The sequence below is a fragment of the Dendrobates tinctorius genome, unplaced genomic scaffold (assembly GCF_039654945.1).
Source record: "Dendrobates tinctorius isolate UK_male_01 unplaced genomic scaffold, ASM3965494v1 ptg000246l, whole genome shotgun sequence".
Lineage (NCBI taxonomy): Eukaryota > Metazoa > Chordata > Amphibia > Anura > Dendrobatidae > Dendrobates > Dendrobates tinctorius.
The window spans coordinates 11,631,698-11,654,396 of record NW_027361913.1 but is presented as its reverse complement, the minus strand read 5'-3'; the positions used below and the strand labels follow the sequence as shown (position 1 = coordinate 11,654,396).

General features: G+C 42.6%; 1 protein-coding gene across 2 annotated transcripts in view; it reads left to right on the top strand.

The window, feature by feature from the left end:
- ST7L (suppression of tumorigenicity 7 like) overlaps positions 1-22,699 on the top strand; it is a 184,766-nt gene that overhangs the window by 133,031 nt on the left and 29,036 nt on the right. For both annotated transcript variants that reach the window (XM_073557297.1, XM_073557298.1), the window contains exon 14: positions 16,920-17,059. In XM_073557297.1, the coding sequence (XP_073413398.1) occupies positions 16,920-17,059 (140 nt within the window). The remainder of the gene's footprint in view (positions 1-16,919; positions 17,060-22,699) is intronic.

Genomic DNA, 22,699 nt, shown 5'->3' with positions numbered 1-22,699 from the left:
CCCCAAGTGCTTCACAGAAGTTTTTAACGCCCGGGTGTGAAAATAAAAAAAATCATATTTTTTCCACAAACATGATCTTTTAGTCCCTAATTTTTTATTTTCCCAAGGGTAACAGGTGAAATTGGACCCCAAACGTTATTGTCCAATTTGTCCTGAGTACTCTGATACCATATATGTGGGAGAACTATATAGGCACATGTCAGGGCTCGGAAGGGAAGTAGTGACATTTTGGATTGCAGACTTTGATGGAATGGTCTGCGGGCGTCATATCGCGTTTGGAGAGCCCCTGATGTGCCTAAACAGTGGAAACCCCCACAAGTGACCCCATTTTGGAAACTAGACCCCCCAAGGAACTTATCTAGATGTGTGGTGAGAACTTTGAACCCCCAAGGCCATAAAAATAGAAAAATCATAATTTTTTCCACAAAAATGATATTTTCGCCCCCATGTTTTAATTTTCACAAGGGTTACAGGAGAAATTAGAACTCAAAAGTTGTTGTGCAATTTGTCCTGAGTAGGCTGATACCCCATATGTGGGGGTAAGCCACTGTTTGGGCGCATGGCAGAGCTTGGAAGGGAAGGAGCACCATTTGACTTTTTCAACGCAGAATTAGCTGGAATTGAGATCAGACGCTATGTCGCATCTGGAGAGCCCCTGATGTGCCTAAACAGTGGAAACCAACCACTTCTAACCAACCCTAACCCTAATGGGGAAAATGGAAGTAAATACATTTTTTAAATTTTATTATTTTTCCCTAACTAAGCGGGTGAATAAAGGGGGGGTTTGATTTACTATTTATAGCAGGTTTTTATATTTGGCAGCTGTCACACGCTAAAAGACACTTTTTAGTGCAAAAATTAGTTTTTGCATCACCACATTATGAGAGCTATAATGTTCCATTTTTTGGCCCACAGAGTCATGTGAGGTCTTATTTCTTGCGGGACGAGTTTACGTTTTTATTGGTATCATTTTCGGTCACATGACATTTTTTGATTGCTTTTTATTACGATTTTTGCAAGGCAGGATGAACAAAAACCAGCATTTCATGAATTTCTTGGGGAGGGGGGCGTTTACACCGTTCCGCGTGTGGTAAAATTGATAAAGCGGTTTTATTCTTCGGGTCAGTACGATTACAGCGATACCTCATTTATAATTTTTTTATGTTTTGGCGCTTTTATACAATATAAACATTTTTATATAAAAAATAATTAATTTTTGCATCGCTTTATTCTGCAAGCTATAACTTTTTTTTGCTGATGACGCTGTATGGCGGCTCATTTTTTGCGGGACAAGATGACGTTTTCAGCGGTACCTTGTTTATTTATATACGTCTTTTTGATCACGTGTTATTGCACTTTTTGTTCGGCGGTATGATGATAAAGCATTGTTTTTTGCCTTGTTTATTTTTTACTAAAGGCAGGAGGCTTCACAGCATTGCCGTGCTGTTGCATTGCAATACATTATACCAGAGATCAGAGTAATATAAGTTAAAATCCAAAAGAGAAACTAAGTGAAAAAGTGAAAAGTTTATAAAAATCACAAAAGGGTAGGATATCAATGATAAAGTGGAGGACAGCCTCGTTAAGAAAAAAAAAAAGAAAATTAAAGGTCCTCACACATAAGACATTCAATGGCAATAATGTTTCAGCATATAACTGCTTCTTCTATGAAGGGTCTTTGTTATCCCTGCCTGACCTAAATATATGTGTACACGTTTCACGCACACCTGTTTTATATATTTGGCACTAGATACAAAATGAGGCTTACCAAAAATTCCCAGACCTTATGACACCTGCAATTGTTAAGTTTGTGCTTGGTGCAGCAAATGAGAAAAGCAAAATTGTTTTATTAGGTCACCCACTGAGATCGTATAAGGAATGCTAGTTTTATTAACGTTTTCTCGTATTAAATTCTTGCTTACCTGAATGTAGAACTTCCTAAAACACAATTTTAATTTGGATAATCTTTTATATAACCACCAAGCGTAGGTTCTTCCACCTATAAAATGTTGACTTTTCAGCACCTCGAAGTCATGTATACATAATGTGTATACATATGTGTGAGTATATGTGCATCTGTATGTGAGTATATATACAGTACAGACCAAAAGTTTGGATACACCTCATTCAAAGAGTTTTCTTTATTTTCATGACTATGAAAATTGTAGATTCACTCTGAAGACATCAAAACTATGAATTAACACATGTGGAATTATATAATTAACAAAAAAGTGTGAAACAACTGAAAATATGTCTTATATAATATAGGGATAACGGGGGAAATAGTTGGGGCTCTGAATTCCCTGTTAGAATTCCAGGGTGGCCATTCATTGTCTGTGGGACTCTGTGGCCACTCTTCTACCCTATACTGACCATGTATTCTAGGGATCTGTATGTGTGGGGTGGGTCATGACCAGCAAGATTTCACCTATCTTTTGAATAGGAGATAACTGTCACAGGGTCCTGTGCATGGTAGCCTGGTGGCTCTTTATTGGGCTTTCATGGACAGACTAATGGCCGTAAGAGCAGGCCAGAAAATGATGGTGGGGAGGCCGTGTCAAAACCAGGAGGTACGGAATAGGAGCAGAAACGTAAGGTAGTTTAATGGTCAGAGTACATGCCAAGGTCAAAACAACTGGTAACTAATAGCAGGACAAAATCAGACAAACGCATGTGGGCCAGATCTAGAACTATAACTGACAATGGGAACAACAATTCAGGAACTTAAATAGCCAGGAGTGCCACCAATGGTTATCTGCAGGAAACCAAAGAAAGAAGTTACGGTACCTCCCAAACTGCGGGCCAGGACAGCGATACAAGCCCCAGAGAATCATACATGACCTCTGTGTTGTTGCTTGCATCAAAGACACAAAAGCTGCAGAAATCGAGCATGTGGGCACTACTTGCAATGTTGGAATAACCCTTTAATAAAAAGCCAATTTTGGTGACTAAAGAACATGGTATCTATCACAGATGCGGACAATGAGGCCTGAGAATTTCATTATTTAGTCATTAATGCTCAACTTTGTGAAAATGTTTGTCAGCAGTAGAAGATAAGCCTGCTCTTTATTTTTTATTTTTTGGCTAAATGAGATTCTAATCCACATTATTTTCATTGTAATATGGTGCTTTCTGCTGTATAAAAGGAGAGTGGATAAGTTCTGCCAAGCTTCCTTGACTTCCTCTACCGCGGGTTCTAAGTTCTGGTCTGGACTGAATAATCTGAGATGGACTGGTCTCTAGTTATGTGCTGCCTGATTTCAACCAATCTTTCAGACATGATTCCTCTGTTAGGCACTGCGGTGACAGCAGACAAGGGGAAAACTCTTGGCTGCAGTCAATAGAAACATCATTCTCTTTCTGGCTGTAATATTTCTAAGAATACATTTAGGTGGATGTCCTCCTTAATGGACCCCCATACATCAATACATCACAAGCATCTGATAACCTACAAATTCTGATAAGACACTTTCCTCCAGTAAAATAAAATAACTTCGAGCATCCCTGTAAGTAGATGTCTGAGCAGATCCAACTTATTAATGAGGTTGTCTCATCACAAGCAACCACAGTTGAGGCTGGTTCCACACATCTCATTTTTAAGGTCAGTGTATGGAGCGCAATTTTTGGACCGGCTGCAGGTTTTCTAACTTGAATTCAGTGGGTTCATTTGGGCCAAGTGTGAGAGCCGCTAGGGACAATTTTGCTGGGGGAATCTCTTTATCCAGATAGAGGGAACTACAGAGAAAACGTCATGTTTTGTGATAATGTTTCAGATTCTGGTACATGGATGACTCGAATGGCAAAATGAAAGCCGCTTAATGGAGAACCTTCCTTTTATAATAACCATATGTCCTAATAAAGACAACCCCTTTTAAAGAGAATCTCTCAGTAGAATCAACCCTCCTAAGCCTTTTACATGGGCATGCAGGTCATAGAGAGCTGAATGATACTGTGATATCTGCAATCTAATATATTTTTCCTGAGAAATCCACGTTTTTGTTTTTTTTTAATATGTAAATTTAAGATTTTTGGGCCGGACACTGATCTCCCATAGAATCTGAGATTATTTTAAATGAAAGGGGGCATTACCAATGTGAGACGTAAAGGCCCCGTTACATTTAGCGATGCACCAGTGATCCCGACAACGATACAACCCGGTCAGGATCGCTGGTGCATCGCTAAATGGTCGCTAGTGAGCTGCCAAACAGGCAGATCTCACTAGCGATGCAGCGGCGGTCGATACCTGTCAGACGCGGCGATGATGACTTCTTCCGCTCGCGTCCATGGCTCGCTCGTCGGCGCCAGCAGGAAGCCGACGACGAGAAAATGGCCCAGGACGTTCTCGCGCGATCACCGATAACCGGTCGGAGGTAAGTGTCAAATGTAGCGATATCGCTGCTGCGTCACAAAATCGGTGACGCTTTAGCCATATCGCTAGCGATATCGCTATGTGTAAAAGGCCCTTAATGATTGACAGTCTGCTTCGTCTTTAAAATAAGCACTGGAGGCTGATTCCTATAGAGATCTATGTCCGGTCCATAGATCTTTCAGCTTATTTACATATTAAGAAAAATGTGAATTTCTTAGGAATAAGACATCAGATCACAGATTTAAAACTATTAATTCTATGACCTGCATGCCCATATAGACTATTTAGGAGGGTTAATACTATTTTTAGGTTCCTTTTAACAAATTTTTTCTAAATTTTATAAATATTGTCATACTTGATGGTTGTTTTTTTTTATATACAATCAGTCTTCTACGGGTACATTACAATTTTAAGTAGCAGTATAATCCCATAATGCAGAATAATCTGTAACCTGTAGAGTCCGGTTAATGCTATTTAATGCTTTATTTATAGGGAGAGATATATCCATTTAGAAATAGTTTTAAAGCCATGGTTGAGAAATCTGTCAGCATGTTTTTGCCATGTAATCCGACAGCAGCATGATGTGGGGACCAAAATCCAGATTCCAGCAATGTATCACTTAATTTACTAGTTACAATAGTTATGATAGTCACAGTATTACAGTGGGTACGGAAAGTATTCAGACCCCTTTAAATTTTTCACTCTTTGTTTCATTGTAGTGTGATAAAACACTCCGGGATCGCCTTTGCTGGGGTCAAAGGTCACGTGCATTCAGCATGAAAGTCAGGAACAGAGCTGGGATTCGTGTATAACTGACCCTGGGTCAGGTTTATTAACGGTGAAAGCAATGCATAAAGAAAAAAACATAAAACAAATCCTTGCCTGTCCGGCACTAACTAAACAATGGACAACCTAACTACAAACTGGCGGGCTTCTCCCGTCCAGCCAAACCACAGTTGCAGTGGGCACTGCTTCCACTCACGTGTGTCTCTCACACAGACAGGCTCTCTGTGTTCCCAGGCTGAGACACTCACACAACCACCTTGCATCCTTTTATATCCACCTCCCATTATTCATTAGCAAGCAGGTGCGATACTGACCAGACTAGGCCACATAGGAAAGGAATCTGGGCGAGATATACCTGCCCTCATCCACTATTCCCACATGATTCTCACATATCCCCCCCTTCTGCTCAGACCACTCCGGTCGAGCAATGACACCCGCCAAACAGTGCACTCGGGACAGGGCATCTGCATTTCCCATCTGTACCCCTGGGCGGTGCTCCACCGTAAAAGTGTAGGCCTGCAGGGCAAGGAACCACCGGGTCACCCGGCTATTCCGTTCCTTGTTCAAGTGCATCCACTTGAGAGGGGCATGGTCAGTGATCAGCCTGAACTTTCGGCCCACTAGAGCCCACTTAATGGCGAGGCACTCTTTTTCTACGACTGCATACCTTTGCTCGTGTTTATTCAGCTTCCTGCTGAGATAGAGGACTGTCCCTCACTTGTGAGAGTACGGCCCCGATACCGGTATCAGAGGCATCCGTTTGTACCACAAACTCACTGCGGAAGTCCGGAGTCACCAGTACGGGCTGTGAGCAAAGTGCCCGTTTTAGGCTATGGAAGGCTTTGTCAGCTGCTAAACTCCATTTAATCATGACGGAGTCTTTCCCTTTTGTAAGATCCGTCAGGGGGGTAGCGATGGCTGCAAAATTGGGTATGAACCGGCGATAATAACCGGTGATCCCCAGGAAGGCTTGCACCTGCTTCTTGTTGACAGGTTGTGGCCAGTCCTGAACCGCCTGAATCTTATCAACCTGGGGTTTAACAACACCCCTCCCAATTACATACCCCAAATACCGGGCTTCTTCTAGCCTGATGTGACATTTCTTGGGGTTCGCGGTTAGACCTGCCTCCCACAGGTCGTCAATCACAGCTTGTACTTTCTGGAGATGAGTCTCCCAGTCCAAGCTGTAAATGACAATGTCATCCAAATAGGCCGAAGCATACCGCCTATGTGGCTTCAAGACTCGATCCATCAGTCTCTGGAAGGTCGCCGGTGCCCCGTGCAGTCCAAACGGCATATACACATACTGAAATAAACCTTCCGGCGTAGCAAATGCCGTCTTTTCTCTGGCAGCCTCAGCCAGAGGGATCTGCCAATACCGCTTTGTTAGATCTAGGGTCATAATATACCGGACTTTTCCTAACCGATCTATTAACTCGTCGACCCGGGGCATAGGATAGGCATCAAATTTTGAGACGGCATTCAGTTTCCTGAAGTCATTGCAGAACCGGATGGTGCCGTCCGGTTTAGGAATTAGCACAATCGGGCTGGACCAAGCACTGTGCGATTCCTCAATGACACCTAACTCTAACATTGCCTTGACTTCTCGGGAAACGGCTTCACGGCGCGCTTCCGTGATTCGGTAGGGCTTTACGTGAACTGTGACACCAGGTTCCGTTACGATGTCATGTTTCATTAGCATAGTCTGCCCGGGTTTTTCTGAGAAAAACTTTTGGTTGTGAAGTAGAAACTGCCTGACTTCCGTCTTTTGCCGCTCCGAGAGAGTCTCTGCAACCCGTACCTCCGGTACGGTATGCGAGCAGACAGGACGGGCCAGCTCCGCTGACAAGGCAGACCGATCCTTCCAGGGCTTTATCAGATTTACATGATAAATCTGTTCAGGTTTCCGTTTACCTGCCTGGTATACTTTGTAGTTTACTTCACCAACTCTTTCCTTGATCTCAAAGGGGCCCTGCCACTTTGCCAGGAACTTACTGTCCACCGTGGGGACCAGGATCAACACCCTATCTCCGGGTGCAAACGTACGGATCTTGGCGCCCCTATCATAGATTCTTTTTTGGGCTCCTTGAGCCTGTATCATGTGTTCTTTGACGATAGGCATAACAGCCGCAATACGGTCCTGCATTTGTGTGACGTGATCTATCACTGTTTTAAACGGAGTGACCTGACCCTCCCAGGTTTCTTTTGCAACGTCTAACAGTCCGCGATATCCACCTCCCATTATTCATTAGCAAGCAGGTGCGATACTGACCAGACTAGGCCACATAGGAAAGGAATCTGGGCGAGATATACCTGCCCTCATCCACTATTCCCACATGATTCTCACAGTAGCCATTTGGTAAATTCAAATACAATCATTTTTTGTCTCATTAATGTACACTCTGCACCCCGTCTTGACTGAAAAACCCCCAGAAATGTTGAAATTTTTGCAAATTTATTAAAGAAAAACTGAAATAACACATGGTCATAAGTATTCAGACCCTTTGCTCAGACACTCATATCTAAGTCACATGCTGTCCATTTCTTTGTGATCCTCCTTGAGATGGTTCTACTCCTTCATTGGAGTCCATCTATGTTTAATTAAACTGATAGGACTTGATTTGTAAAAAGGCACACACCTGTCTATTTAAGACCTCACAGCTCACAGTGCATGTCAGACCAAATGAGAATCATGAGGTCAAAGGAACTGGCCAAGGAGCTCGGAGACAGAATTGTGGCAAGGCACAGATCTGACCAAAGCTACAAAAGAATTTCTGCAGCACTCAAGGTTTCTAAGAGCACAGTGACCTCCATAATCCTTAAATGGAAGAAGTTTGGGTCTTGCTAGACCTGGCCGTCCAGCCAAACTGAGCAATCGTGGGAGAAGAGCCTTGGTGAGAGAGGTAAAGAAGAACCCCAAGATCACTGTGGCTGAGCTCCACAGATGCAGTAGGGAGATGGGAGAAAGTTCCACAAAGTCAACTATCACTGCACACCTCCACCAGTCAGACCTTTATGGCTGAGTGGCCCGACGGAAGCCTCTCCTCAGTGCAAGACATATGAAAGCCCATATAGAGTTTGCTAAAAAACACATGAAGGACTCCCAGACTATGAGAAATAAGATTCTCTGGTCTGATGAGATGAAGATAGAACTTTTCAGTGATAATTCTAAGCGGTATGTGTGGAGAAAACCAGCCACTGCTCATCACCTGCCCAATACAATCCCAACAGTGAAACATGGTGGTGGCAGCATCATGCTATTGGGGTATTTTTCAGCTGCAGGGACAGGACGACTGGTTGCAATTGATGAAAACATGAATGCGGCCAAGTACAGAGATATACTGGATGAAAACCTCCTCCTAGAGTGCTCTCGACCTCAGACTTGGCTGAAGGTTCACCTTCCAACATGACAATGACCCTAAGTACACAGCTAAAATAACAAAGGAGTGGCTTCAGAGCAACTCTGTGACCATTCTTGACTGGCCCAGCCAGAGCCCTGACCTAAACCCAATTGAGCATCTCTGGAGAGACCTGAAAATTGCTGTCCATCAAAGTTCACCATCCAACCTGACGGAACGGGAGAGGATCTGCAGGGAAGAATGGCAGAGGATCCCCAAATTCAGGTGTGAAAATCTTGTTGCATCATTCCCAAGAAGACTCATAGCTGTACTAGCTCAAAAGGGTGCTTCTACTCAATGAACTTTTTTGAATTTACCAAATGGCTGCAATGAAACAAAGAGTGAAAAATTTAAAGGGGTCTGAATACTTTCTGTACCCCACTGTATCTGCTGCAAATCTAGCAGAACTGAGATGAGGTGTGTATAACCCCGGCCACACTGTGTACACTGTTTAGTGACAGAAAGCTTCTAATCTGTGATGGTGGTGGGGGGGTATGGTTGGACTAGGATTCACAAAGGCAGTTGTCCTGTAGTGATAATCTCCTGATGAAACCAATATTGAAGCATGGATTGCATTGAATTCTGATTGTATTGAAACCCCAAAACACAGCTCAGTAAGTGACACATCATTGGAATCAGCCATTTCTGCTTCGACAATTTAATTCTCTCAGATTACCAGGGCTGTGGAGTCAGAAAGCCAAACCTCCGACTCCGCCTACTCAATTTCCCTGACTCCATCTGCAAACTCCGACTCCACAGCACTGGGCGAGGGGCTTCACCACTGAGCATGTACATAAAGTGCAGCACAGATTCATCTCAACTAAACGCCAAGATCCTTAGATCAGGAACAGAAGAGACATTTAGGCTGTGTGCCCACGATGCGATTTTTAAGCGTTTTTGCCGCGATTTTCGGTGCAAAAACGCTGCGAAAAGCCGAAAACGTTTAAAAAACTCGTACAGAACGCACCTCAGGCATTCCTATGGCATTCCGCACATGCTGTGCTAATGGTGCGCTTTTTTCCGCGGCGGCATCGCATCGCAGAAAAAAACGCAGCATGCTCATCTTTTTGCGGAATCTCAAAGAATTGCCGCGATTCCGCACCCATAGGAATGCATGAGAACTGCTTACTTCCCGCATGTGGCTATGCCCACCATGCGCAAAGTTAAGCGTCTCGTGCGGATGGTACCCACGGTGTGGAGGAGAGGAGACTGTCCTCCAGGCCCTGGGTACCATACCCCTGTAAAAGAATAAAAATAAAAAATCGGGGTATATTTACCTTCCGGCGTCACGCGCAGCCTTCCCGGGCCTCAGCGTTCCCAGTAATGCCTTGCGGCAAGGATCTGTGATGACGTAGTCTCACGTTACTCTAGCGGTCTCGCGAGATCGCTATAGCAACGCGAGACCAACGTCATCACAGGTCTCGCAAGGCATTACTGAGAACGCTGAGGCCCGGGATGGCAGCGCGGGACGTCGGAAGGTAAATATACCCCGATTTTTTATTTTTTTTATCATCTTTAACATTCTATCTTTTACTATTGATGCCGCATAGGCAGCCTCAATAGTAAAAAGCTGGTCACACTTGTCAAACACTATGTTTGACGAGTGTGACCAACCTGTCAATCACTTTCCAAGCGATGCTTCAAATCACTTGGAAAGTGCTTGAGTTTCGCACGCGAAAATCGCGAACATAATCGCGGTAAAATCGCGCGGAAAAAACTTGCGTTTTCTGGGAAGGAGTCTGGTTTTGAGTGTCCGGTTTAAAATGCTATGTGGGCACATAGCCTTATAAGACATTTCATAGCTTTCCCAAATTCTTATGAAATGCTGATGCTGCATTGTACTAATGTACCCAATTTATTATATATTGTAGGAGTCTGTCCATTTTATGCCGACTCCAGCTCCAAGTTTCCGACTCCACAGCACTGCAAATTGCATAGCAAAAAACCTGCTGACAGATTCCCTTTAAACCACGTTGAAGGCCATTATATCCAAATTGATAGTAATTTTAGTTGTGTTTATGAATTGTTTGAAAGATAACCTTATTCCCCTTTTATTTCACTGCCAGCAATTTTTATTTTCACGTTAGGAGGGTTAATACTTTCAAATAAGTGGCATGCAAATAGCGCTGGTTTATTTTATTTATTTTTATTTTCACGGCTCTACGTTATTAACTTCCGTGAAGCACTTGAGGGTTCAAAGTGCTCACTACACATCTATATTAGTTCCTTTCGGGGGGAGGGTCTAGTTTCCAAAATCGGGTCACTTGTGGGGTGTTTCCACTGTACAGGCACATCAGGGGCTCTCCAAACGCGCCATGGGATTCACTAATGATTCCTGCAAATTTTGCGTTCAAAAAGCCAAATGGCGCTCCTTACATTCCGAGGCCCTGCCGTGTGCCCAAAAAGTGGTTTTCCCCCACATATTGGGTATTGGCATGCTGAGGAGAAATTGAACAATGATTTGGGGGTCCATTTTTTCCGGTTACCCTTGTGAAAATAAAAAAAAAATGGGTCTAAAGTAAAATTTTAGTTAAAAAAGGTTAACAAACTTCTTGAATGTGGTTTTGAGTACCTTGAGGGGTGCAGTTTTTAGAATGGTGTCACTTTTGGCTAATTTGTATCATATAGACCCCTCAGTGACTTCAAATGTGATGTGGTCCCTAAAAAAATGGTTTGTTAATTTTGTTATAAAATGAGAAATCGCTGGTCAACTTTTAACCCTTCTAACTTCCAAACAAAAAAAAAAGTATTTAAAAAATTGTACTGATGTAAAGTAGACACGTGGGAAATGTTATTTATTAACTATTATATGTGACATTACTCTGATTTAAGCGCTAAAGAATTCAAATTTTGAAAATTGTAAAATGTCCTAAATATTCGCCAATTTTCAGTTTTTTTCACATATAAGTGCAAGTTATAGCAAAGAAATTTTACAACTATCATGAAGTACAATATGTCTCAAAAAAACAATCTCAGAATCAGTGGGATCCTTTGAAGCGTCCCAGAGTTATGACCTCATAAGATGACACTGGTCAGAATTGTAATATTTGGCTCCGTCATGAAGGTGGAAACGGGCTCGGAGTTGAAGGGGTTAAAAAAAGCTCTAGAATTTAATTTCTATCAAGTACCGTATATAATCGAGTATAAGCCGACCCGAGTGTAAGCCGAGGCCCCTAATTTTGCCACGGAAAACTGGGTAAGCTTATTGACTCGAGTATAAGCCGGGTGTACATTGTCCCCTCATCCCTGTCCTGCTCTGTGTGACTCTCCCCCCTCCAAGTATGCATGGCTCGGCTCCCCCATCCCATCCTTCTATTTATGGCTAAGCTCCCTGTCCTACTTAGTGCTTCTCCGTCCTCCTCCACGCTCCTCAGTGCTCCCCCCGCCCTCCTCAGTTCTCCCCCATCCCGCTCCGTGCTCCCCTATCCTCCGTGCTTCCCCGTACTCCTTTGTGCTCCCTCGTCCTCTGTGCTCCCCTGTGCTTCCCCGTCCTCCCCCGTACTTCCCCTGTCCTCCCCCGTACTTCCCCTGTCCTCTGTGCTCCCCCTGTCCATACTCACCCTGCTGTGCCATCACTGAATTACCCTGCATACTCCGTTGTCCTGGTGCGGCAGCTTCTTCCTGTGTTGAGCGGTCACGTGGTACTGCTCATTAAGGTCATGAATATGAACTCCACGCCTATGGGAGTGGAGTTGCGTCCATATTCATGACCTTAATGAGCGGTACCATGTGACTGCTTAACGCAGGAAGAAGCTGCCAGCTCTGGGACAACGGAGGATGCAGGGGACGTTCAGCGATGGCACAGGAGGGTGAGTATGATGTCGCTCCCCCTCCCCCGCTGGTTTCTGCACAATGACTCGTATAAGCCGAGTGGGCATTTTCAGCACCAACAAATGTGCTGAAAATCTCGGCTTATACACGAGTATATACGGTAATCTATTTCTGAAAATATTCCCCTCCCTCTGTTTCTCTGTTACTTTAGAGGGAGACTGTGCAATATACAGAATGACTTAGGCCTCACTATGGTGCTCTATAAAGTTCCACCTATTGGCCCAAAGTGCACCCAATGCAAGTGGCCTCATTCTGTTCTCTGACATCAACATTTTGTAAGCTGGTCTAATGCGCGTGATCACTCAGCCGAAACATGTAGTCATCTCTGTCATTGAAATTACTGATTGTGAACATACCCCATTCTCATCACTTTCAAAAAACATCAGATTCCAATCTAAACACAAAATTGGTTCTTATAAAACACAGTAGAGACTGCCAAGCTGTGATATTTTAGGCTTAGACATGTAATCTGATTTCATACTTGACACCGTTGCATACTGATTGATGGAAAACGCATTTGTTTTTGACGTGGGAGTTTTTCCTAGTTGGGAAATATTTTCAAACTAGTAAAGGCAAGATGAGATGCCCGTAACTGGCCAGCAATCTTCCCTCTGGTTGTAAACAATATGACGGCTTGTAATAGCCTTCCATTGTTTAATTTATTAGACGCTTAGAAAAATGGCATTGTCATTCAGCTGGTGAAATGAATTTATATGCGTAGGAAAAGTTTCTGCATGACCGTTGTTATTAAAACATTATAGACATATTTCTTGATAAGTGTACTAAAATGTTTATAACTGACCAACAAGTTTACAGTCTAATTCATACCTTTCAACACTTGAAACGGCAGAATTTGGAACCGAATTAATTTCCTTCAAGTCCACTCATCCTGCCTGGATAAAGGCCTTTTCTTAGATTGCGGTTGGTGACACGTTACCAGCTTACAATCAGCCATGTAGGCACACAAATAAGCAGCTCATTCTGCTGTGGTATGGCTCCACGAAACCTCTTAAAGGGAACCTGTCACCAGAAAAAACTCTATTAACATGCAGATATGGGGTTAATCTGCAGGTTACTAACCTGCCCGGCGCCTGCACTTGGCTGTACACTGCGGAGAAACAGAACACTGATTGAACTCACGCTGGCGTCGCCTCCGTGACGGAAACCGAATGCTGCTGGGGAGAATAAAGTTAACTTTCTCCCCGTAGCGTGAGGCATGTTAGTAGTGCTATTAATTTGCAGATTAAACCCCATATCTGCAGTTTAATAGCTTTTTTTTTTTCTGGTGACCAGTTCCCTTTAATGCTACGTTCCCACGATGAGCTTTTTGTGAGTTTTTGATGTTGCACATGTTATGCACCCATTAAGTTAAATAGGTCACTTTCATTTTTTTCAAATATCCATATAAAAAAACTCACCAAAGGCTAATTGTGGGAATGTAGCCTAAAGGGTATGTTCACATGTGAACTATTTGCTGCAGACATTTCTGCTGCAAATACTGAAGTTTTGGCAGCAAAAGCATAGCGTAGAGTAAGTGCGTTTTTATGTGCGTTTTTGACTTGTTTCCCCCATTTTAGGATAGGTGAAAAACGCTGCAAACATGCTGAAAGAATTTACATTTTGCAGATATGAAACTGATTCAGATCTGCAATGAAAAAAATAATTGGCACATCGACATTAACAGCAGATCCTTGACATTTTATTATTTTGGTTGGCATGGATCGGATTTGTTTTTCCAGTGCATTACACAAATTCCTAATCAAATAGAGAATTGGGAAATTTAGAGTCCAAGTCAATACATTAAACTTTTTGTCTTGTTCCCGAAGAGTGACCCGATTCATCAAATCTTTTACACCAATATTCTGACTTAAAAAGCTTTGAAAATCCCATCATTGTAGCATAATGCGGAGTGCCGTTTTCCCCCCATCTTTGCTGAAATGGGTGCAACCCGGATGGGGTTGACTGCAGAGGTGTGGATGTGGTGATTCATGCTCTTCAAATTCATTACTAGTGGTGGCAATTGCTATGCCACAATCTTACCTCTGACTGGGGTAAGATTGTAGCAAGCCTCACACCAATTTGTGCCTCGCCTGATTGATTAAGTGACAGTCTCAGTGAATCAGGAGCATCGACCGAGTCTTGATGAATCAGGACCAATGTTTGCAGCAAGCATTATTCTGCTGAATGAGACCAATGCCATTTATACTGCTACAATCTTTAGATAGGTAAGCCTTAAAAAAAAAATGGAAAATGTAACACTCCCAGGGGGCAGCAAGAGCAGCAAAGTAAAAGAAAAAAACAGCTAAGGAATTCACATGGCGAAAACAGCTAGCAAACATGTAGTGATGACCGTGCTCACAAAAATTGCTAAACCTTTTTATTCCTCCTTTTATGTGAGAAAAACACAAGATTTTGCCTTTTGGAGATGCTATGGCCAAGTTGTCTAATCATCACAATTTGGAGCTTGTCAAAGTTGGTCATGTCCTCGTACGTGACCAATTTTTTGCTTTTAACACATCAACTGTGTGTCCTCGCGCTGCATGATATTTCCCTTCCCGGTGATATGTAGTGAACGCTCCTTAATAGTGTAATGAATGCTGGTGTTATGACTTAAAGGGAGAGGTATTCTCAAATTGTCTATTGAGCAATTTAGAGCTATACAGTCTCTTCTTGCTTGCTTGGGGGTGTGGGGGGTCTGGTGCACCTCCTGGAGTGACAGTTCTGGTGAGCAGCTTCATTTAGCTACTGCACATTAATGGCTTGTCATTGCTTGTTTTGAGTCACTATATTAACATATAGACTTAACAGGGACTTTGAAAAAGTACGCAGCTCAGAAAAGTAAGAGTCATGATTGAAACTGGCATGGAAACTGCTGATATGATACTCAGTGTCGTGCTGGGGATTGTCATTATACAGGACTGTTTAAAGGTCTGAGATGAGAGGGAGGGGGGAGGTGAGCAGGTAGCTGCTCTATAGAAATCAATGGGCTGGAAAGAGGTGGCTGATATGTTAAGAGTTAACCCATCTACTGAACTGTATGGGTACCGTTACACTTAGCGATGCACCAGTGATCCCGACAACGATATGGATCGCTGGTGCATCGCTAAGTGGTCGCTAGTGAGCTGTCACACAGGCAGATCTCACCAGCGACATAGCAGGGGTCGGGGGTCGCTACTTACCTGTCAGATGCAGCGATCCTGACGTCCTCCCGCCCATGTCCACGCGTCACTCGTCGGCGCCTGACGAGAAATGGTCCAGGACGTTCTCGCGCGACTAGCGATGAGCAGCGGGGGAGCGGTCGGAGGTGAGTATCAGACATAGCGATATCGCTAGCAATATCGCTGCTACGTCACAAAATCGGTGACGTTACAGCGATATTGCTAGCGATATCGCTATGTGTAACGGGGGCTTTACTAGTGCACATTTTTTCCCAGGCTCCTGCCAGGCACTAGCAGCTCCTTGGAAACCAACTTCATTGTAGGAGAATGACAGCAGAAAGCAGTTGCATTGTTTTTTTATTTTCTTGCTATCTGATAGCTAAAGCAATTTAATAACATTTACCCCTGTAAAGTAAACCTGTCATCAAAAAAATGTTATTACATAAAAGCATATAAATATTCTTTAGGTTAATAGAATTTGAATATGCGAGACAGTTTAATTGGAAATGTGGTTGCAGAGAGAAAATGAAGTTATATTTTCCCTGCAATTGCTTGCTTTCAATCAAGGGGTTGACGCCCAGGGCATTGATCAGTCAGCACTCGCTGCGCAGTGAGCATGCTGTAATCATTCCCTCTGCACTTTGACTGACATGCTCCTCAGCACACATGCTGCAGAGTGGAATGTCCATCAATGAGAAGAGCTAATGATTCCAGTGTACTCGCTGTGTAGTGAGTTCTGACTGATCACAGCCCTGGCAACACACATGATGATGGCAAACGAGCAGCTGCAGTGAAAATATAACTTCATTTTCTCCCTGCAGCCGCAATTAGACTGATGCACATATTTAAAACTGTTAGCCTGCTAATTGCCACTGTGTCTACAGATATGTCTTGATTTATTTTGCTGATAGGTTTCTTTTGAGAACCTTTTTTTTTTGCTCTTTTCAAAATCTCTGTTCTTGAAATCTAGGTCTTCTCATGGTTGTTACGCAAAGGGTGTGGCTCACAGGGTAATAATGCAGAGCAGCCCCTTCGAAAAGGCCATAAAAATTGCCTTTATATAAAAAACTCATATTTCTGGAATCGTACAGAGTATTGAAAAAAAAACAAAACACAAAGCAGAGTGTTCAGGAAAGCAGTGGGAATAAAATAAGAGCAAACATTGGCCACTTTAGATCTGGTGACAGATCCTCTTTCAGGACCCAAGGTTGTCTGCCTGTGGTTAGGACAAGCTTTGGTATGCCCTAACGACGGCCTGTTATATGCCTTAGTAGTAGGTGGCGTATAGGTAATTGCCAGTAAATGATATTTAAGACAAGCCAGCCTGTCAATTGAAATCTCATGAGCGTATCATAATGCTTCTGTATCTTTACACAGCGTTTCACGAAGTATCTGTGTATCCAAAGAAGGAGTTGCCATTCTTCATCCATTTCACCGCTGGGCTATGTTCTTTTACTGCAATGCTGGCTCTTCTCACCCACCAGTTCCCAGAGCTCATGGGAGTTTTTGCAAAAGCGGTAAGTATCGATGCACTAGAATCCTCTTCATAAATGTCCTAATGTGCATTGAAGTTTAAAATAAGCAGTAATTATGCTCGAAGGTGGACACTTTATGTTTTAGGTTTAGACAATGTTTGTCGAAACTCTTTGAAACACGGTGTGAATAGTATAATTATTATGTAGCTCGATACATAGGGTTTGCATTACGTTGTATTGGCTGTAGTGTCTTGTTGCTTATTCTGTTCTGACATCATCACTGTTCCCTTTGGGGGTCACAATCTACATTCCCTATCAGTATCTCTTTGGTGTGTGGGTGGAAACCAGAGAACCTGTAGGAAATTCAGGCAACCATGGGGAGAACATACTGTACAAACTTCTTGCAGATCTTATCCTTGGTGGGAATTGAACCTGAACCCCTAACACTACTAGGCTACAGTGTGCTAACCACTGAGCCACTGTGTTTATGGTTTCAATTCATCATCTGTGGTGGCTTTAAAGCTACTTTTCTTTTTTTGCTGTGTGGTGTTCGTTGACATCTATTTCACCAAATTCATCAAAATGGGGCACACAGCTCATGAGTAAAAAACAAAAAGGCTTTTTTTTCCTGCTACTTCTGATTTTTGTGACTTTTTGTGCAAAAAGTTACAACTTTTTCAAAATGTCACAAAAATGCGACATTGATGTAAGTGCAGGAAATCCCTCCAGGAGTGCACCTAATTTTGTGACTTTTTAAAAAGTCGCAATTGATGAATCAATCAAAAACCTCTGTAATCACTAGAATCCGCCCACAAAGCACAAAAATAAACAAAACAGGTGAGCACATATGAAGTAGACTTGAAAAAAAAAAAAAAAGGGACACGCATAGATTTAATGGATTAGGTGCAAACAAAAAAGGCACAAAACTAGGCAAAAAGCAACGATGAATGTCTTCATGTTCTCCCTGGGCTTACAAAGATTTCTTTAACACTAATGAGAGCTGACTACAAGGCTCACAAATTTTTTTTAGCACCATTCCAGCATTTTTTTCTGTTGGTGCCACTAATGTAAGTTTCCTGAGCCTACTATTATACTTGCCACTTGCTGTCATAAGATCTTCCTAGTGCCGCTCCAGTCGTGCACTGCCATTTTTGGACCACAACTTTTTACTGACCACCCAAGCCCTCATTGTAAGTCTGAGAGCCTCGCTCTAGTTCTCATAGACTTGCATCGAGTAGTGACTTCCAGATTGCCCATGAAACACTGGAGCGATCTAGTAGGTCATAAACAGCTGAAGACTGACGGGGGTGGAACTGATGGCAGATGTAAGCGATAGCTGGTAAGTATAAAGGTTCTTTCACATTGTGTCTCTGTCCCTGTCGGGGCATACGTCTGAAATCGCTGGCAAAATGGAGTCTAGATCAGGACTGTGGAGTCGGAATTGGTGTCCATTTTGATGGCGTCAGTATGAAACTGACCCACTCCTAAAATGTATAATAAATTCGGTTCAGTGGAGGTTGTGCTGTAAATTTTTTCATAAGAATTTGGGGAAGTTATGATATTTCCAATAAATGTCTGTTCTTTTCATGATCTAAGGATCTCGGCTTTTAGCAGAGATGAATCTGAGCTGCCCTTTATGTACATGCTCAGTAGTGAGTGCTATGGGGTTGGAAGTCAGGGAAATTGGGGAGTCTTGAGTCAGTTTGGAATTACCGACTCCATAGCCCTCATCTGCGCTGGCGGGACCATAGAATGTAATGGTGATGGCAGAGGGCACTCTGCCGTGCATTTTTTTCAGGTGTGTACGCCTACAGTAGATAGACACTCAGATGCGGTTTGCTTCATCTAATTGTCCTCCTCTTGTAGGCGTACTCTCCCAAAAAAGTGCATGGCAGAGCACACGTTTGCTCTGCTGCCACTCTTGCATTCTATGGCCTTTTGGCGCATGTGTCTGGATGCTGTTTTGCCGGGGATTTCGGACATATGCTCCGACGGGGCCCCAACTCAATGTGAAAGCACTCTTAGACTAGAGGCAGGGAACTTAGATTAGTGACACCACTCAAAACGCTGGAGTGGTGCTTTATCCACACTCAGCGCATTAGGTCAACAGATATAAAATATTATAACAATATACAGTCTGTAAATTAAACAGGTTTTCTCAAGTAATATTGTCAGCAGCGCTCCACTCCTGGCGCACGGCTTTCTGTTTTGCCTGTCATGGTGATCTCCTATGCTGTGCCTATTCGGATCAGTGGCGCGACTGAGCTTTCTCTCAGGCTGTAGGCAGAAGCAGCTTTTCCTCTAAAGCATAAATCATAGAACCTGCTCATGCCACACACTCCTTAATCGACCAGGCTGGCACTGTGGGTAACATAGGCAACAGACTGTATATAGTAGAATTAGCTATCCCTCCATTCTTGTGAACAGAGAACAACTTTAGTAAGAGGTAAATTGCAAGCTTAATTGTTTTTATAAAAACCTTTGCAATTTTACCTATTTAAGAACCTGAGACAACCCCTTTAACACATTACTGCCCAAGGTATATTACCACGACACAAAACATTAATTGTCATATGCAGTTAGCCTTTTCTTTTTATTTTTCAAAAGAAATTATAGTGCATACAAAAGAAAAACGTACATGGTCGATATGACCCAGTCGACGCGTTTCGACTGCACTAAGCAGTCTTACTCATGGTTCATGAGTAAGACTGCTTAGTGCAGTTGAAATGCGTCGACTGGGTCATGTCGACCATGTACATTTTTCTTTTATATGCAAAATAATTTGTTTTGGAAAATAAAATGAAAAGGAAAATCCAGTCCTGTTGAGCCGGACTCCAATTTTTTCTATTTTCCTTGATGTGAGATCGGGGCGAGGCTGATGTCTGAGCCGCAGGTGGATGAGCATAGAGCAACTAGGTGAGCTGGAATTAATATTTTATAGATGATACAATCTCTATATTATTTATACCAAAAACTAATCCCCTAATTCTTCTGCTCATAATGATGCCAAAGTAGAAGCATCAATGATAACATGACATGTTGGAAAATCACATACAATATGACACACATATGCAACACTGTAGTTTATAGAGCCATTGGTGAGATGGAGTAAAACATATTACATCGACCCTCATAAAGAGGTAAAGCGTATAAATGGTATATATGCAAATCAACTACACCTGGAGAAGGAGGATTCTCTGACCCACAATTGCCACAATCAATAAAGTTAGAAGGCCTATAATGTGTCCCACATTCATTCTAATGAGACTGTGGTGTAATCAAGTGTCCTTGGGGGACATAAGACACCACCTTAGTGGGCATACCACATGTTGAGTTATTGGTACAGTATGTTGAGAACTAAACATGTGCCAAAATTAACCAATATGCAAGCATATTAGTGATAGGAGAGTAATACTGATTGGGGAATATTTGCATATATTTTCAGGGTTTCTTTTCTCCTATTTTTGTTCGTTTTACTGGCTGTCCTACTCTTGATCTTTCTTGTTATTTGGGTTGTGCACAGCTGTGTCTTGGTTTCCAGTACAGGTTTAGTCTTTCATGAAATTCCGCACCAGCTGATGGTATTGCACACAGGAGCGAGCAGTGCCGCCAAAAAGAGCTTGCAAAATATACAAGAAACATCTATGGCACCACAGTTGCTCCCAAAAATGTATTATGTAATCAAAGATATCATTAAGGCACATCAAAAAGAGACATTCTGGCCACAATTGACCTTTGTCAAGCTGAGCCGTTGCTTTTTGATATTCCTAATACATTTTTGGAGCAACTCTGCTGCCTTGGATCTTCCTTGTGAATTTACATAATCAATGGTGTGGAGAAGCCACAGACTTGTGAGTGATGCAGAAGAAATCTCTATACACAGCTTGCAAAAGAGTGAGGACTGTGCCAGTAGCCTATTAATTGAAAAGGGAATCACCCCTAAACTATTTATAGCTCATGGAAAGAGAAGTCCAATAATAATACCTTTACATGTTCAGTCCGGTCCTCCTTTTCTGAGAAATCAGTGTTTGAATTGATGTGTAAATGAGGCTGCAGATCTGAAGCCTTTGTCACTCCAGCTCTATTCCCCACCCAGCACGTCTCCGCCTATTTGACTGACCGCGTCTATGCTGTGTTACTTCAGACAAATGAATTGTCAGACAAACAGGGAGGAGAAGGCGCTAAGCAGTGAATAGAGCTGGAGTGACAAAGGTTTCAGATCTACAAATAGTTCTCCAGCCTAGACTTGTAAGATTTATGACAAAATTTATAATGATTATGTGATTAGTCCTGGTCACATCATCAGGACTGAACCTGATTGAGATAGTGAGGTTGGGATTCAGGGGTTGGAGCCGCTGTATGGAGCACAATCAGCAGCTGAGCAAATAGAAGTTAGTTTGAAAAAGTGAGGACATTTCCAAAGTGAGTGGCCGAGGGCTGCTGCTAAAATAGTATTGCCAATATGGTGTTTTATAGTGTTTTCATATCACACCTCTGATGTTCTAGCATTCTTTGTAAATACCAATTTATTTCATGTAGATTAATAATTGCACCGCACTCCAGTGTATGGAATTTACCCTGTATACACAGTGTTTGCCCAGCTTAAATGTATTAAGCCCATATATGTTCTGGTGATAAGAAAATCTGCCCATACGCGTCCTCCTGGAGAAAACCCATAGACAATTGTGTCATCAGTGTCGGAGCACTAGTTATGTTCCCAGACATGGCCACCTCTGCTCTGCATTGTATGTACACCGTCTGGGAGCCAACAAGTCGCTCCTTTTACAAAGTCCAAGTACAGGAAATATATATATATATATATATATATATATATATATATATATATATATATATATATATATATATATATATATACACATATCAATTAAAAGATTGACACCCCCCCCCAGTATAGGTTAGCCACAGCTTTTAAATATCACTTTGCACCTGAAGGGGTTAAATTAACAAAACATATTTCTCCCTGGATCTGTGTACTAATTTTTGTCAAAGCAGTTGCACGCCTGGCAATGGGGCCTCCTTTCTCCAAACTTCTGCTATGCGTTAAGTGAAAAAATGCAGTTGGACATGGCTGTGATTAATTCCTCGGCAGTCCCTCGCTGGCTGTATTGTAAGCACGGGCTTAGCTATCTGCTCCATCAGTTCCTCTAGGACTACGTTAACTGGATTGCACGCATTTGCAGATGAGAGTCAAATGGGGCTCAGGAACCCAACATTTTCTTATCTGGGGTTAAAATGCCTAAGGAGATCCTCAGATTTGCCCTGAGATTGGTGGAGGGTTAATAGAGGCGGAATATCGGATCTTATGCTCGATTTTGAAGCTGTAAAGAAGAGGTTAAGAGCGTGACAATCAGAATTACATGTAAAAACATTCTTGAGAAATAGGTAGCTTGGGATATAAACATATATCAAACAGAGCAAAATTCCTTACATATACTATTGCCAAGATAAACTGGTAGTTTCCAAGCCCCCTAAACAAACCCTGCTTACAATCAATTTAGTTTTCTCTATAAACACTGTCTTTTGTCTGTCTGAGGGAGAAAGGTGCATGGACAGCCTCACCGCTGCGGCCATATCTGCACATGCCGTGATTAGACGTCTGTCTTGTCTTGTGTACCATCCGTAGGCTGCCCGGTCTGAGAACATCCACTCCTGGTTTGCATA